The 18,504-nt window shown below is 35.1% G+C and overlaps 1 protein-coding gene across 1 annotated transcript in view; it reads left to right on the plus strand.

Moving 5' to 3' along the window:
- The first annotated feature begins 962 nt into the window (after positions 1-962).
- WNT11 (Wnt family member 11) overlaps positions 963-18,504 on the plus strand; it is a 378,109-nt gene continuing 360,567 nt past the window's right edge. Inside the window, exons 1-2 of the mRNA XM_044073200.1 lie at positions 963-1,352; positions 5,654-5,859. Coding sequence (XP_043929135.1) covers positions 5,777-5,859 — 83 coding nt within the window. The 5' untranslated portion in view covers positions 963-1,352; positions 5,654-5,776. The remainder of the gene's footprint in view (positions 1,353-5,653; positions 5,860-18,504) is intronic.

The following is an 18,504-nucleotide window of genomic DNA, read 5'->3' on the forward strand; positions in this document are numbered from 1 at the left end:
GTGAAGTTTCTATACTATTAATTGCAAAACTTTACTGCCAAATCCAGGTGTAGTGGATGCTTTTAACTCCTTCCCAAAGAGGTTATATATAGTTAAAAGGCATCGGGGTCGCTATGTGGGATCGGCAGCCTATGAAGTAGAAAAGAAACGCCCCACCGTCTGCAAGTTCAGATATGGACAAGGTGGAGGATTCGCATAATGTTAGGTGAAACCCTCAGCTCTATTTGGTGCAAATCTAATTCCACCAGGTCAACATAGTATGAAAACACGATCCTTAAACTATTGGAGAATGAACACGCATTGCATTTAGCAGGAATCATAGCCTGGATTTGTGAATTCATTATAGAGAGTATGGCTACTTCTTGACGGTGCCTCTGCTATGGGAAGGGGGCAACAAGGTTATTTCAGACAGAACATAAAGCGCCAATGCGGCCAAAAATGTACACGTCAAGTACGAGTGACACTAAGGGGAACTATTACCACAAACAGACACTGTTAGAAATAAAGCCATCTCATACTGAAATAAATTGCAAGGATTTCAGCAAGAGATCTCTCCTCAGGTGACTGCCATTCAGACCTCGTTGGGGGTGCGTACCCTTCTAATGCAAGTTTACCTAATCAGCGTTTCAGAACAAATTTGTCTTTACATCCTCTGGAGGGAAATTAAATCATTAAAGAGGCATTGGCTTATTTAATAAATATTTCCTTTATGACTTTTCTGATCTGTCATGCAGATACGGGTTAAGCACAACCGACTAGCAGGGCTATTGGTGTTAAAACTACAGCACAAAGGATTTTTTTAATTTAGAATTTTCCACTCTAGAGCCCTTGAACATTTACCTGCCCCAGGACTAAGCTTGTTACTTCTACACTGGGAAATAAGTGTCTCCCACCCACTCCCCCCCCTTTCTGTCTCCTGTCTCCTCCTCCCCTTTCATGAATAGATCAAACACCGAGTTTGCTCTGTCTAAGCACGAAATCCGGACCTCTCTTGTTATGCTAATAGAGGCTGACATCACCGTCGAGATCAAAGGCACCGGGCCCGAATATATATAACCAGTGACCGGAGCCAAGGCCGAGAGGGAAAAGACAGCCAAAACCATTCAGGTACCGCTCTGGTGCGCGCCACCGGGATACGAACCTATGATCTGCACTCTACCAAGGAAAGAAAAAGCCGTTACTTGCAGTGGCAACAACCGTCTTTTCTTTTACTTGTCATAAAAATATGTTTCCTTCTGGAATAACGTTTTGTAATCTGGATATTTAATTGTAAGACTCTGGCCAGTGAAAAGGAAGCCAGTGGTACAGGACGAACCTCAAGCACTTTCTCTTTCACCTCCCTGACTTTGCAGGTAAATAAAGGCTAAGGAATACCCCGGACTGTAATAAAATAAACTGCAGCAGCCCTCATTGTGTGTGTGGATAAGAGCATTCATTGTTTGTGCAGAAGACGCTGGCAGGATAGTTTTCTTGCGAGTGAACTTTTGCAGCAGCGCCTTCCCCACTCCAGCTAGCCTCTGTGCAATGGTATCTCACCAGGCTTGTTTCTGCAGCTGAAGAAGTTTACCAGTATATTTACTGGGTATGCTACAGTAATGGCACCGTGTGCATTCATGCCCTTTCCAGAGCTGGTAGTGATTAGTTTTCACCTTTTCTCCGGTATTCCACAGGAACTCAGAATGCATGGGGACCCAGTCTGGACTTAATGACAACCAAGATGAAAATGCGTTTGTATTTATACCTAGAAGTAAGGCATATACATTTGACTCATAATTTCATTTGCTTCTTAGAGGGACATCGTATATTAGATGTTCTGGTATGTACTTAAGTAAACTGTAAGTCGCAAGCCTCTGTTTCTTTAACGATTCTTCTATTCTGTTGTAAACCAGACAGTATAAAGAGTCCCTTGAGTCTTCTGTATAAAACGATCGTGTAAGATCAGTCAGGATGTAAGGAATGAAAAGAGAGGGGAAGGAAGAAAAGAAAATTTAAAAAAACAAAGGAATGAATGAAGAAAGTAAGAAAGGAAACTATACAATATTTGCTTTAATAGAAATAATTATTTACTATATGAAGCCACAAAAGTAGAAAGATCTGCACCTAACTTCCTAAAGTAAGGGTTGCCACCTTTTCAAATACCCAAAGTGGGTATTTATTCCGGAAATATGAGGCTTTTGCATGGCAAACCATACTCACATCAAGTTAAAGGATAAAGGAATAAAGGAATTATTTTTAGGTTATTATCAAAATAAAAGGTCATTGTTATAATTTTATTGTTTGACATGACATTAAAATGTTTCATGTTTTTGCAATAGTTAGGAGGAAAGCTAAACAATTCTTTCTTTATCTTAAAATTTTCAAGACATTTGGCATAGCATGCCCACCCTCACCTTTCCTGGAGAATACATGTAGAGACAGGTAGTGTCTGTCATAAAGGTTGACCTTACCAAGGTGAATTCGTGCTATGCTGACTTAACAGAATCATTTCTATAACTTTTAATTGACTTTAGACTGAACTAATTTTCACCTCAGTCTGATATTTTAACTTTTCCTACTTGTTACCCTGACTGTGTATGTTTTAACGCCTATATCAATCCATGCTTTCAACCTGTTAATTCAGGAATCCATGAGAATGTTAGAAATAAGAATGTATACAGCACCCACATCAGGGACACTTTTTAAGGACTTTTACAATATTCTGAGAGTATTAAGGCTTGCTAATAAGTGGTTTCTGAAGAATATTTTTGTTAAGGCAACCTATATCTGTGGCTTGGGCTACTCTAGTAAGCTGCCCCTAGATTCTTCTTGTAAAGCTTGTCTCCCCTTGTAATGAACTTTTGTCCCAGAGGCATTAAGCCATTTAACAAAACAAAAATGAAAATGTAAAACCAACGTCTGACATCCGATAAATGGAATCCTGGCTGCTTTGTCACAAAGCCAAGTATTTTAAGAGGGATTAAACTGAAGACAAGGCTGTGCTGGAAGTGTCCTGACTGATGGTCTTAAGTAAAGGGTTCAGAAGTGGCAGTGACTGGTAGCAGAAGGGACGTTTTACATTGGGGTTGGTATAAGGTACAGGGTTTGATTCCCACCTCTGAAAGGGAAATTGTTTAGGCTTAAAATGACCCACAAGGACAGCTAGCCTAGTAACTATCTATAAACCTGTAATAAATTTACCACCATCTTGATTTAGCAAAGACAGATGCTGATCGGCAATACTTGGCATTTTTGCTTTTCCGGTTCAGTTCCTTGCTCTCCCCAATGTAGGAAATAAATATACTATGCAGAAATGCAAGTTAAAATAATCTCGAGATTCCGGATACAATGTCTAGGAATGTCATTTCCTTCCCCGTCTCACTCACAGTACTTTGAGTTCAGATTTCCAAGCAGAGACTGTTAAAGTAAATGAAATAATCCCATTTTTAAAACAAACAGTGCAGCGACAGTACATTAAACATTATGAGAATAACATCACAGAGCACACCGGCAGTATCATGGCTGTCTAGGGTCACACAGCAGCAGCAGCAACTAATGGTATTTCTTCTGTTGTGCATTACAAACACACTATCCCTATCCAAAGGGTGATAAATGTAATCTTCACCTTTTTGTCACAAAGCCACACATTTAAAGAAGGACTAAGTAAAATGTTTGGTACAAAAACAAAGCTGTTCCTTGAAAGTCTAGGACATGTTATGCAGAAAGTAGGTGCAATGAAACAGATGGTGTTTGTATGGGTTATGATGAATGAATCTAGCTCTTTGGTGTTTAGTTTATGAAATGCCTTTACTATGGGTCACTTTTTAACCCAGTCACTGCCATCAGCACACAGCAGATCAGCAGAGAGTGAGAAAGAAATGCAGGAGTAAATATGAGGTACAGTGTGCCCCCCTGCACCTACCTGCATCTGGAAATAATGTTCGTAAAGGGTGGCACCTACTGTATAGAGGTCACGGTGTAGTAAATGAGCTCCATAAAGTTAAGGAATTACTTTTAATGATTGCCTGTAGGAAAAATAAAGAATGCATCTAAGAAACAGAGACTGCCATGTTTTGTGCACATTCCATTATAAAGAATTTGTACTAAATACCACAGCTTAACTATATCTTAGCTCTACAAAAAAGCATGTTTGAGGAAACCAGGAACTGAAAGTTTATAGCAAGTTCATATAGGATCAACAAAATAAAGAGGCAGACAGTAGAGTCATGTGGTTCTTTTCTTTCTGCATTATGGGTCTATATATTACATATGTAAATATTTGTATTTGGCATGCCTATATTAATAGAGCTGGACACTGGAAACAGAGCTTGGCAGTGTGCCTGATGTCGAGAATGTGTTTGATATATGTATGAGTGTAGCTAAGCATTAATTTTGGTGATGGGTGTAGAAATTTCCTTAACTTAAGAGTCCGGAGTATTCCTATGTTAAAAACATAAATTATATACGAGGGCGTGAATGAGGTAGTAAGGAGGCAGATAGCTGTTATATTACTATCTCTCAGATTAAGAGGGTTCCTGCATGAACATTTTACCAGATGTGCTACACCCCTAATTACATATTTTAGAGATATACCACAGAATAAAAGGAGTTCCTGAGAGCAGTGTCGACATCGTAGTATGTGTAGAAATCGCTAATCAATGGCTTCACCTCTCGTCTCAAGACATTTTTCAGGTTACTGGTCCTGGAGTGAGTGTTACACATGCTACTATCTGTCCATCCTTTTGGGATTAGAATGAGAGGAATGGAGGTGTCCAAAAAGAACCAACACACAGATAGTGGACAGAATTGTTACCATTAATACCATAGCAGTATATAAATATGTTACAGAACGGAAATAAACTGATGACCATTTTTCATCTCTATCTTGCCAGTACAAGTAAGTGGAAAGAAAACAGTACCAAACCAAACATCAGTGGGTACAGAATGGCAAGGAACAGAACAAGTGATTTGCAATAACACTTGGCAATAATAAACATGGAAATGTGCCAAGTCAAAACAAAAATATGTCTAAAACGTACTGTTACAGACTTGCATTTGGGAAATGGAGCTTGAACTGATATGCAAAGAAGCAAAAACTATTTCAGTTTTTGCACAGATTTTATTTTCAGATTTAAATGAGAATGCCCCTTAGAATTTTTTACTTCTTATTAATGTACCAGAAGTAATAGGCAGATCTGAAGTAAACAAATCAAGCTCTCTTAGTGCACACACACGCGCGCACACACACACACGCACACACACACACACACACACACACACACACACACACACACACACATACTTTATTACAGTAACTGTTTATTTTTTCACCTTGTTTGGTTGGTATATAAATGGAATAGCATTGCTAGCATTATATTCTTCTTGGTTCCTTTTAATATATAGAGAATGTCTTGCAGATTTTTTTAAAATGTTGCATTCATCTTTTTTTCCCATAATAGTAACTGTAACAGAACTCTGTAACACCAAGTGCCTCATGTCTTTCAGTCACAATCACTCAGACAAAATAACAGGAACTGAAGGGGGAACCTTTCCTGAGTAGCTTGTGCATTCATGTTCCCTGCTTCTGAATTATTTCTAATAAATCTGTCTACACTTATACAACATTTTCTGAGTGGGAGCTCAAACTCATAATGTGACTGTTTTGTTCCCCTTGCAGATTGCAGTCACCTGTTGAAAGAACACTTTGTCATTTTGCTCAGGACATCAATTTTCCTTCAAAAGAAGTTTCGAAGGATTTTCTTCTTTTCACCTCTCTGGAAATTCGAGTTTTGCTGATAAAATGAGGCTGGAGCTATGTCTTTCATTATCAGTTTTGCTGTCTCTGCTCTTACAGTTTGGACTAGGCCACGGAATTAAATGGTTGTAAGTACTGTGTTATGAGCTTTTATAAATAATTCTGCATGGCTGCTTTAAATCTAAATATGTTTTCTGATTTTTCTGACTTTCATGACATTAGAATTGTGTTGTTTTAGTTTCTGTAGTAAGTACTCGGGATGGGGGTGGGGTGGGGGTAAAAAGTCAGGTGAAATACTGTGGAATTTGCTATTTTCCTGGTGTAAACTGTAGCAAACCACAAGCTTTTTTTTAGAAATGTGATTGATGGAGGGAATGGACTTCCCACTAAAGGAAAATTAGTATTTATTCAGCTTTTATAAAGAGGCTGCTTGAGTGATTCATCTTATCTGTTTACAGGTCTTGTGGCTAGGCATACAGATTGAAGAGTAGATAGTTAACTAGACAGACATTTGACAGACAAGCAGAAAATCAGTTGCAGTCTTTATTCTGAGACCTGCATTTACTGAAATACTCCTTGAATGACAGTGCTGATAAGATAATGACACATTAGTTAGGAAAGGTGCTAAGTCTTTGAACAACACTGCAGGTCTCTCCTTTGCTACCCCTAACACAAAACTTCCATATTTTTAAATTTGAACTATCCAGAACAGTATTTTAATTTTTAATAGCAATACTGAATGTTTTATGTACAACATTTTGAGTGATTAATTTAATATTGCACAAATATAATTGGTATAATTAAGAAAAAGGAATTGTAATTAATCATAATTTTTTAAGAAATCATTCAAACCAGACAGAAAAGTAAGAAAAGTCATAAGTATATGCAGGGAACCCCCCCCCCCCAACATACATATACACATCTACCTTGTACGCCAGTATTATATAATCGAAGACTGCAGTTCACAATGAATCATAATTGCTGAACATATCCGAAATGAAGTTGTCAAGGTCGTCTGTATTATCATTTAAAAAAAAATGACACACAATGTCAATTAAAAAAATACATCTTTATTTTGCAATTTTGTATTTGTGTTGTCAATTTAAAATACAGTGCACTCTGCAATGCAGGTGTTTTTTTTTTAAGTTTAGGCATTTGATTTTCTTTCCATATAATTACAAGACAAGACAGCCTATTGTAAAAGAAATCTTAACAGGAATTTATGGTTTTATTTGATTATTTATTACTATGTGTTCACTGGGGAAGTGGTATGGCCTATTGATCTTTTTCAGCTGCAGTACAAGTTGGAAGAACAGAAACTACATTACGATATTACTAACCAACAATATCATATACAGAATGGGTACATGGTAAAATTCAGTACATGATGATAAGGTGCAATGCAGACAGGGTAAGATTAAAAAAATCCAAAGCGCATTGAAAGAAGTACAAAGAGAAAAATACAAGACGAGATATGCAAAAAAAACACATGTAATCATATGTAAAAATAGAAAAACTTAATACCGATTTATACAGATGAAGGATATACAATTCTTGGACCCAAAGGGCATGACATAGCTCAGTATTTAGTGTGCTTTTGCTGAGGGTCTCACCAATTTGTGTAAGATGTGTTCATTTGAGACACATATTTTATCAGCAGTATAGCATTCTCTTCGCCAGTACAACTGAAATTGTCAATATAAATTGTAGTAGTTCGCCTTGCTGGGCCACTTGTAGGTAAGCTTTACCCCTAGCTGATTCAGTCTGTGCATTAACATGATGCCCAGAGAGGCAAATGACACAGCAAAGGGCATGTTTAAGTTTACTCATCAACCAGGGTCATTTACTGCAATTGTGAATGTGATTTTGTACAAATATGTATTTTAACAGCTGCCTTCTACCTGCAGGAACTGTGTTGACTTTTTAAGTGCAGAGACAAAAAATGCCTGCCTAGTAAAGTCCACAGTAACTTGCTGTGTAGGGCATTTTATTCTATATATTGCACACACTTTGCTAGTGTTTCATTTACATGTAAGGAGGCTTTTGTCAGTACAAATTAACAGCATAGTGAAATTAGCCAGTACTGTGGTGTGTGTGTGTTTGTGCATGCATGTGTATCAGTCTTGCTATTAATTGCATCAAACAACTCTTGTTTAAATGATTTCAAATGGCATAGGTTGTCATTGCTAATGTGACAGTTGAAAAGTTAAATATCATGCATCAGCTATGTGTACATATATATATATATATATATATATATATGTGTGTGTGTGTGTGTGTGCAAGAGAATATGTTATCAATTTTGCAGAGTTTATTACATAAGTATAAATGTGTGTCTACATGCATTTGTGTGTGTGAGATATACAAATGTGTATGTATATATATATATATATATATATATATATATATATATATATATATATAAATAACTGTGTGTATGTCTGTATATGTACACACACTCGTGCATGTATAGAAAACACAAACATATACACACATATTTTGTTGTAAAAGCATTGGAACCTGTGAACTGATTCTGTTACTCAATGCCATTCATATGAAAGAAATGAAAGTGATGGCGATGAATACAATTTTTTTGTCATTTTGATATTACAAGGTAGGTGGAAATTTTAAAACTGTTTGTAAAAGAAAACATTCAACATGGAAAGAAAAATATTTGTAAAGGTAATTCTCAAAAACTAAATGCATGATAGTTGGGGTAGTTAACAAGCAAGTTGAAACTGATTGATCAATAAAACAAAAGTAGGTAAAATAAATCACTTTGCTGAGCTGTACGTGGAATTCTGATAGCATAGTCTTTACACCTTTTTTAAAGTTGCCGATTTGAAATGTGACATGAAGGCAGATTTATGTGGTACATATCAGCAATAATGAAGGCAGCTGATTGCTGAAGCATTGCTTCTAGAAATGTCTAGAAATGCAGTGAGGAGTAGAGAATCAGTATGTTTGAGAAGTTATGTGTGATGAGGAGTTACGGTCTGGATTTAATCTTGAAGGAAAAGCATTGAGTTTAGCATGTTAACAAACACCTGGATCTATGGTGATGTTTTATTTTGCAGTGATTGCCATTAATGAGCACCTCCAGGAAGCATTTAAGGACACATCTTATAGCATATTTAGATTTCAGTACGCGTATAATAAAGACTGTGAAAACACTTTCTGTAAGCACTTTTATACAGTGATGCAGATCTAATATATATATATATATATATATATATATATATATATATATATATATATATATATATATATAAAACTCTGGGAAAAACAACTATTTGAAATGTACTTAGAATTAAAAGCACCCAAATTTCCTTTTTATTTTTTTCCTCGTATCATTTTTCTTTTGTGCATGCTTCATATATTACCCTTGACCTCAAAGAATGCTTTCAAAGTTGCTTTTATTACTCATTTTTTTTATTTTCATAACATTTGCCAGTTGGTTCTGTATGTAAGCCAGAAGTTTAATGTTAATACACTCCTTGTATCCTGTGGTGTACTGCCAATGTCGTACTTTTTTTTCTGAAATATTTTTATTAAGATTTAAAAAATTATAGCAATTCATAACAAAAGCAAAAAGACATAAACTTTTGTACAGTGTAGCCACTCAAATTGAAAAACATAACAATGAAATGAAATACAAATATTTACAAAGGTGTCAACTTAAATAACAATTATCAGTCATTTGTTGTATTTTTTAATGTACATTTTCCCTTGTGTTTTACTAGAATTTGCACTTGTTAAATAAATGTCTCATATTGATTTTGTATTCCTTGGCTGAGTCTAATAAATAGTCCAGCGGGATAGTTGTTACCTCAGTTAACAGTGAAACAAACAAATACATAAACGATCCTAAGGTTAATGGAGACTCTACGCTGCTGTTACTAGTTGTGTTCCAAGCCAGTTACTTTGTATCAACATTTGTGCATGGCAGATGTTGAGCAAACATTTGAAGTGGGCCTTAAAATGCAAGGAAGACTACAGACATTTAAACCCAAGAGAAAAGGACACTAGTGAAATTAAGGAGCTTGTTTTCATGTCCAGGTTTTCATTTGTAGTAATGGATTAAATTTCTAATCCCATAAATTCACATTGGTATATATAATCATAGTATCTAAGCCTAGAAGCAAAGCATTGAGTGATTCTGTTTTACATAGTCTGAGATCTGTTACAGTTAGACTACAAAGCTTAACTGGAGAAACATTTTTGCCCTATTGGAAATTCAAGACTCACTACTGCAAGTCCCAAACATACAAAAAATGAAGCAGAGTTCATGGAAATAACAAAGTACAAGATTTGTTGTTACACATTAAATGTGTTTTGAATAAGGGGCAACCCCCTGCACCCTAGGGGGTGCTATACCCCCACATCTCTACTACCAGTGGAGAATTAAGCACAACTGGGTTCCTGGGCTATTTCAAATTCATAGACTCTCTCCCACCTCACAGTAGTTTAGGAGAATGTATGATTGCACATGTACTTTTGAAATGACCTTCCTGATTATTTTTAAACACATTCACCTTATTATTTTAAATTAAATTTATTGCTTGGTAAAGCAACATTCATTTGAGTGTTTTAAATTTAATTAGGTCTTAAAGATTTTTCCATAAAGAAATGAAATGAAATGTAGTACCTAATAATAACATTAATTGTCCAGTTTAATACATTTCAGCCATTAAAAACCTCTTGACTCTTTTTCATATACCAATGTAAACAGGAGTGAGCCAAGGAATAAAGGCCAGTAATTATTGACGTCTATTAATTTTGCTTTTTAATTTAATTGGGAAAAAAAGTACAGAATTGTTAAATAGTACACAAACACTGCTTATTCACAAATGGTACATTTACACTGCCTGTCTCTCACAATGCAGTGCTGTGCAACACAAAGCAACATTTTTACAATTCAAAATGGTTACAAAAACTTCATTTGACGTTATTACTGATGCTTTATGACACAGATGCAAGCTAAGTCACTGAGTATATTTCCTTATACATAGGTAGCACATGGAATGTGATACCTCTAGCAGTTTGTATGCATCCTTTGATTCCTGAACAGTTTTTAAAAAATCATGTTAAAAACATAAGCCAAATAAATATTAATACTTTGTCAGCAGCAAATGCTATTGAGAAGTTACAAACTGATACGAGCAGCAATAATATTCTGTGCAAAAAATAGTCTTTATAGCGATATATTTTAACTTATTGAACATGTTTGCTTGAATACTTAATACATTACACTGGAAAAAAAAGAAGTTTTGACAAAGATGTTTTGTATGTCAGGAACACAGACAAGACTATATATTATGAAAACAACAGTGAGTTAAGAAGCTGCAGTTGTACTCTGAGTTTATGTAACTTATTCTAGGAGAGAATGAAATGCCACTATAGTATTTACCAAAAGCAGCAATAACTATGACAGTGGTCGTGGTAGGTGATCTGACTTCTTCTCGAAAGTTTGTGATAGCAATGTCGATTCCGAACTAAACAAACAAAAAAATGGGACATTTGTATCCATGTAATAAATAGTCAAAGTCTTTAGTCAACTAAAATAACGTCTTAGGTCACCATAGAAGATGGACTTAGTGGCTCCATCTTCATACCCAGTTAATCATAAATATAATCATCGTTAGATAATGTAGATATATGCTAGATGGAGTATATATTTCATGTACATGCTAATAGACGCACATTCAAACACAAGTGTATACTCTCCCCCGCATATGCGTCTTTCAGGCCCCAGAATGTGTAGTGTGCTTATAAGGAGACAAAGTAAAACACTCTGTGTGCTCAAAGTGTACTAGACAGACACAATATGAGACTTCTATAGCCCTACCTTTTGAATCCAACATATAAAATTGCAGCCTACATCAAAGTTTTATCCTTTAGCATTTGTCTGAAAACATATTGTTGGCATAACTGGAGAATTATCACAAGTGATATGAATAAAACTCTATAAACCAAAAATCTAGAGCAAAAATACAAGTTTGTCATTTTACTGAATCGATAAAATTAATGAACTTATGAACCTGCTTGGTACAAAGACCCCTTCTGTGTATGCAGTATGACTTGTTCTAATACATGGGATACTTAGTTCAGTTCGTCATTTGGGAAAGTAGTTATATATAAAGATTGCCATCCCATCAATAATAGGTGAAGTAGCAGAGAAAAGTAACAAAACACAGTTTATATAACACCACCTGTACCTGAATCTGCTAAAGCACATGCAATGTGCAACTGTGATTCTCAGTTTTCTGACCACAGTGACAATGCATGAATGTAGTTAGTAATTCAAATATATGGATTACTCATGATGGTATTTAAATGTTTTATTTTTTAAATAAACAATAACATCTGTTTACAATGTCAGTGTCTTATGTTCGGTGCACAGTCTAACTAAAATAAGTTAGCAGTGCTGGCTGTAACAACAACAAATTTAAGTAAAAGTATTTCATTGTAGGTTGGATAGATATCCTGTGCAGTATCCTAGGTGGCCAGCCATGGGCCTGGGTGGTCACCTGGACTACCTGTATTGTAACCTGCTACTACCAGCTATCTCTGTTTACTACCAACAAGATCATTGTACCTGAGAGAAGAAGAGGAATGTTTTGACATGCAGCTCCTTTAGTCTTTGTATAGATTTCTTCTTAATCAAATTTAATAGCAAACTCAAGAGAGACTCATGTGAGGCATTCATGCAAAAAATAGTGCAAATATAATGAAAGGGAATATAATATTTCAGTGTATTCTTGGCCAAAACACATTTAAAGTGCTTTGAGAATTGAAAAAAAATGATGACTGCTGGATGCTGGAGTTGCTAGTCCCTTTCCAACCCAAGACTGAGTTTTATGTGCTTGTGTACATTGTAGTTGCAGTATTCTAACAGTTTAGCTCAGTCTGGATTAGGAAAGTGTCCTTTCAAGCTTCTGTTACCTCTGGCTGGGATGTGGCTGTAAGTAAATGGCCTCTTATCCTTGAGGTTTAACCCTTGGCACTAAACACATAATTGCACAGTAGTGTAATAACAGCAGGAAACCACTGATACTGCTTACATTTATTTTGTAACCTTAAAGTAGTCATTTGCCATCCTTATTGTTAATCTGATGACATCTTGTGTTTTGCTTCTGGATTTAGTTCCACTGTCTGTCTCTTAGTTTTAAGCCATTTCCCCCCCTTCTAAGGCACACTGAAAATGTTTGATTTGCCTACAATCTGTATTCTTAGCAAATGTCTTTCTTTTTCTTCTTCTGAACTGTGAAACATAACTCTACAATGTGAAAGGCTTTCAGAAGCTTATCCTTAATATATCACACATTAACACTTTCACCTAGCAAGTTTTCCCAGTTAAAGCAAAATCTTATGCATTTTTAATTTTCTACATTTCTATACATTGACATATGTAGACTTGTAGTAAAACTTTTCATGCGCTTAACAGACGTATTTCATTTGGATGGCATTTTGGTTTAAAAGGAAAAATAGAACTTGAGTGTAACAATAGTCAGCTGTTTATAAAATATAGACAAAAAGTTAAAATATTGATTTTTTTTAATTCTTATGAAGAATTTGATGATGTTAAAGTCAATATAAGTTACCAAAATTATTGTTATTTATTTAATGGTGCTACCATTGTTTGTGTACAACTCTGATGACGTCTGGTCGATCTGGATGAAAGGGCTTAGTAGTGTGTACCAACAGGTTTTAATTGTTTTACATTTTTGATAGTGAGAGCAATATTAATATTAAAAATATCTATGTATCTGTTTTATCCTGAGTCAATCATTGTTTTTCTTTTGTTTTTATGTCATGTAGATTTGGTTACTAAGTTACCAAAATGATTGTTCTGACATAATATAGGTCTCGTTGTTCCGGAAGCAACGCTTCTTTGATATTTACCTCATGCTGTTTCTGTTTTTCACTTTCCAAGTTTTTGAATACTGGTAGTGCACAAATTGTTGTGCTTTTACATTTTTTTCTGGTGCAGTGCTTTGCATTTCATTTGGTTCTGATTCTTTTACATCTATCTGCAGTAATTTTTTTTCCCTAGTTCTATAATGTCTTTTGAGTTTCTACATTTCTCGTACATTTTTGTTCATTGCATATTTTCAGTTGTTTGACTGGTGAATTTGGGTGTATACACACACACACACACACACACACACACACACACACACACACACACACACACACACACACACACACACACACACACACACACACACACAGGCATGTGCATATGCACACATACATACTTCTCCCCATATAAAATATTCACTTGTATTTCCATGTCCATATTTGAAAGTATACTGTGATGCCAGGCAGCAATCTTTGTAGAATATTTATTGTCTGCTATGGCTTGAGTACTTTTGTCACTTTTGATAAATTCCAGTAAACCAGTCCAATAACAGTAGGCGCTGTTTGGATAACAGTACCCCTGCCATGTAGAAATGCACAGTGGGGGAAACTGTTTTTTACTGAATGAATTAGGTTCTTTTCTCACAAAAGTGGTGAGCACTTAAGTAATAACAACAAAATCTTGGCTATTGCACATAACTTTAACAATAATCTCTATAACTAAATTGTAGCTCTCTGAAGTTTTCTAACTACAGCTTTCTGTTGGTTTGTTGAACAAGTTTTATTTCAATAAATGTTTAAAACTTATACCTGCCTGTGGACATCGAACACTGTATGAAACTTCATTACATATTGTTACATCTTGCAGACAAGAAAACAGAAATTAAGATACTTAGTGTGGCATAGCCAAAATTAATTCTGTATTTCTTAAATAGCAAAGTGAAAATATGGATATTCACTTAAACACTTTAGTCATTTTAGTTTTCATTATTTTCTTTAAATACTTTCTGAAACAAGAACTAAGTGCATTTATTGATTTGTATTCATTGCAGCTAGTAACTTTATTTATCAGTTAGCCTTCAGTGTTACAATAACAAAGTATAAAGATATGATGAATCACTGAAGACACTATTTTGGGGGTAAGAAATTCTACATGATTCTTTTCATAATGCTTGACATAGTTGAAAAATAAATAAACATCAGTTACTATGCGCACATATCCTGCTTTCATTTAGGATATGTTTACAAGTTTGTCAGTATGAATAAAGTCACAATGTCAGTTCTTGGTACATTTTCATAAGTGAACCATGTCATATTTAAACAACTTGGCAAACATTTTCAGTCTTTAAAGATTTAAAGTAAAGCCTGTCCATACTTCAGAAATTGTTTAGCTGATTAGATCAAAGATTTTGGAAACTATGGAACCTGAAACTGATCAGCTTATGTAGCTATAAGGTTGTATTTTGTTGTACTTGTGTACGTAAGGAGCTTGTAATGGGTCATGAGTTTGTTATTATAGCAGTATCAGGCAACATAACCTAGTACCTAGGAAATGTAGTTTTCCAGAGTTAAAGGTACTACAAGCTTTCCTTAAAGAAGAATAAAACAAGAAAGGGAAAACTAGTACAGGAACTATTTCTCATGATATTGACATGACTTATTAAAATAGACTGTCATAAAATTTTATGTAATATCTGTATCAAATATCACTTTGCATGCTTAATAAAAAAAGAAAACATGATTCATGCCAGAACTATTTGTTTAAACCATGGTTTATTAAGTTAAACCAAGATATGAGTGCTTTCGCCATTGTCAGAGCTTCATCATATGTAAGTCATACACAGCAGTAATAAGCAATACATACTTTTCTCTTTTTCCATATAAAAGCTATGTAAGTTGCAATAAAAGCTTTAATCCAAGACCACGTAAACAGATCACATTCACTGACAGCGACTGGTGCAGTGGTAAATACATAGTTTGCTTCTTATTGTGACTGGTACATTTTCACAGTGGTAAATACATAGTTTTAATCCAAGGCCACTGGTACATTTTCACAGTGGTAAATACATAGTTTCCTTGTTATTGTGACTGGTGCAGTGGTAAATACATAGTTTGCTTCTTATTGTGACTGGTACATTTTCGCAGTGGTAAATACATAGTTTGCTTCTTATTGTGACTGGTACATTTTCGCAGTGGTAAATACATAGTTTGCTTCTTATTGTGACTGGTACATTTTCGCAGTGGTAAATACAGTTTGCTTCTTATTGTGACTGGTACATTTTCGCAGTGGTAAATACATAGTTTGCTTCTTATTGTGACTGGTACATTTTTGCAGTGGTAAATACATAGTTTGCTTCTTATTGTGACTGGTACATTTTCACAGTGGTAAATACATAGTTTGCTTCTTATTGTGACTGGTACATTTTCGCAGTGGTAAATACATAGTTTGATTCTTATTGTGACTGGTACATTTTCGCAGTGGTAAATACATAGTTTGCTTCTTATTGTGACTGGTACATTTTCACAGTGGTAAATACATAGTTTGCTTCTTATTGTGACTGGTACATTTTCGCAGTGGTAAATACATAGTTTGCTTCTTATTGTGACTGGTACATTTTCACAGTGGTAAATACATAGTTTGCTTCTTATTGTGACTGGTACATTTTCGCAGTGGTAAATACAGTTTGCTTCTTATTGTGACTGGTACATTTTTGCAGTGGTAAATACATAGTTTGCTTCTTATTGTGACTGGTACATTTTCGCAGTGGTAAATACATAGTTTGCTTCTTATTGTGACTGGTACATTTTCGCAGTGGTAAATACATAGTTTGCTTCTTATTGTGACTGGTACATTTTCGCAGTGGTAAATACATAGTTTGCTTCTTATTGTGACTGGTACATTTTCGCAGTGGTAAATACATAGTTTGCTTCTTATTGTGACTGGTACATTTTCGCAGTGGTAAATACATAGTTTGCTTCTTATTGTGACTGGTACATTTTCACAGTGGTAAATACATTAGTTTGCTTCTTATTGTGACTGGTATATTTTCGCAGTGGCAAATACATAGTTTGCTTCTTATTGTGACTGGTGCATTTTCGCAGTGGTAAATACATAGTTTGCTTCTTATTGTGACTGGTACATTTTCGCAGTGGTAAATACATAGTTTGCTTCTTATTGTGACTGGTACATTTTCAGTGGTAAATACATAGTTTGCTTCTTATTGTGACTGGTACATTTTCGCAGTGGTAAATACATAGTTTGTGTCTTATTGTGACTGGTACATTTTCGAGTGGTAAATACATAGTTTGCTTCTTATTGTGACTGGTACATTTTCGCAGTGGTAAATACATAGTTTGCTTCTTATTGTGACTGGTACATTTTCGCAGTGGTAAATACATAGTTTGTTTCTTATTGTGACTGGTACATTTTCGCAGTGGTAAATACATAGTTTGCTTCTTATTGTGACTGGTACATTTTCGCAGTGGTAAATACATAGTTTGCTTCTTATTGTGACTGGTACATTTTCGCAGTGGTAAATACATAGTTTGCTTCTTATTGTGACTGGTACATTTTCGCAGTGGTAAATACATAGTTTGCTTCTTATTGTGACTGGTACATTTTCGCAGTGGTAAATACATAGTTTGCTTCTTATTGTGACTGGTACATTTTCGCAGTGGTAAATACATAGTTTGCTTCTTATTGTGACTGGTACATTTTCACAGTGGTAAATACATTAGTTTGCTTCTTATTGTGACTGGTATATTTTCGCAGTGGCAAATACATAGTTTGCTTCTTATTGTGACTGGTACATTTACGCAGTGGTAAATACATAGTTTGCTTCTTATTGTGACTGGTACATTTTCACAGTGGTAAATACATAGTTTGCTTCTTATTGTGACTGGTACATTTTCGCAGTGGTAAATACATAGTTTGCTTCTTATTGTGACTGGTACATTTTCGCAGTGGTAAATACATAGTTTGCTTCTTATTGTGACTGGTACATTTTCATGAGTGGTAAATACATAGTTTGCTTCTTATTGTGACTGGTACATTTTCAGTGGTAAATACATAGTTTGCTTCTTATTGTGACTGGTACATTTTCAGTGGTAAATACATAGTTTGCTTCTTATTGTGACTGGTACATTTTCAGTGGTAAATACATAGTTTGCTTCTTATTGTGACTGGTACATTTTCGCAGTGGTAAATACATAGTTTGCTTCTTATTGTGACTGGTACATTTTCGCAGTGGTAAATACATAGTTTGCTTCTTATTGTGACTGGTACATTTTCGCAGTGGTAAATACATAGTTTGCTTCTTATTGTGACTGGTACATTTTCGCAGTGGTAAATACATAGTTTGCTTCTTATTGTGACTGGTACATTTTCGCAGTGGTAAATACATAGTTTGCTTCTTATTGTGACTGGTACATTTTCGCAGTGGTAAATACATAGTTTGCTTCTTATTGTGACTGGTACATTTTCACAGTGGTAAATACATTAGTTTGCTTCTTATTGTGACTGGTATATTTTTGCAGTGGCAAATACATAGTTTGCTTCTTATTGTGACTGGTATATTTTCGCAGTGGCAAATACATAGTTTGTGTCTTATTGTGACTGGTACATTTTCGCAGTGGTAAATACATAGTTTGTGTCTTATTGTGACTGGTACATTTTCGCAGTGGTAAATACATAGTTTGCTTCTTATTGTGACTGGTACATTTTACTCTTTATCTAAGTAAGTACAAAAGTCATGTTGTTATCTTACAAGTGGTTAATGCAGGTTTTACCAATCTTTGGTGTGGGTTTGTTAATAAGGGTGACTCTCAGGTGACCAAATATGTATCAAACATTCATACAGCCAGGCATGCGTCTGTACAACATTCATCCTTTTTTAAAGGCCCATTTATTT

The sequence above is a fragment of the Protopterus annectens genome, chromosome 5.part1 (genome assembly GCF_019279795.1).
Source record: "Protopterus annectens isolate FY-2018-M chromosome 5.part1, PAN1.0, whole genome shotgun sequence".
Lineage (NCBI taxonomy): Eukaryota > Metazoa > Chordata > Ceratodontiformes > Protopteridae > Protopterus > Protopterus annectens.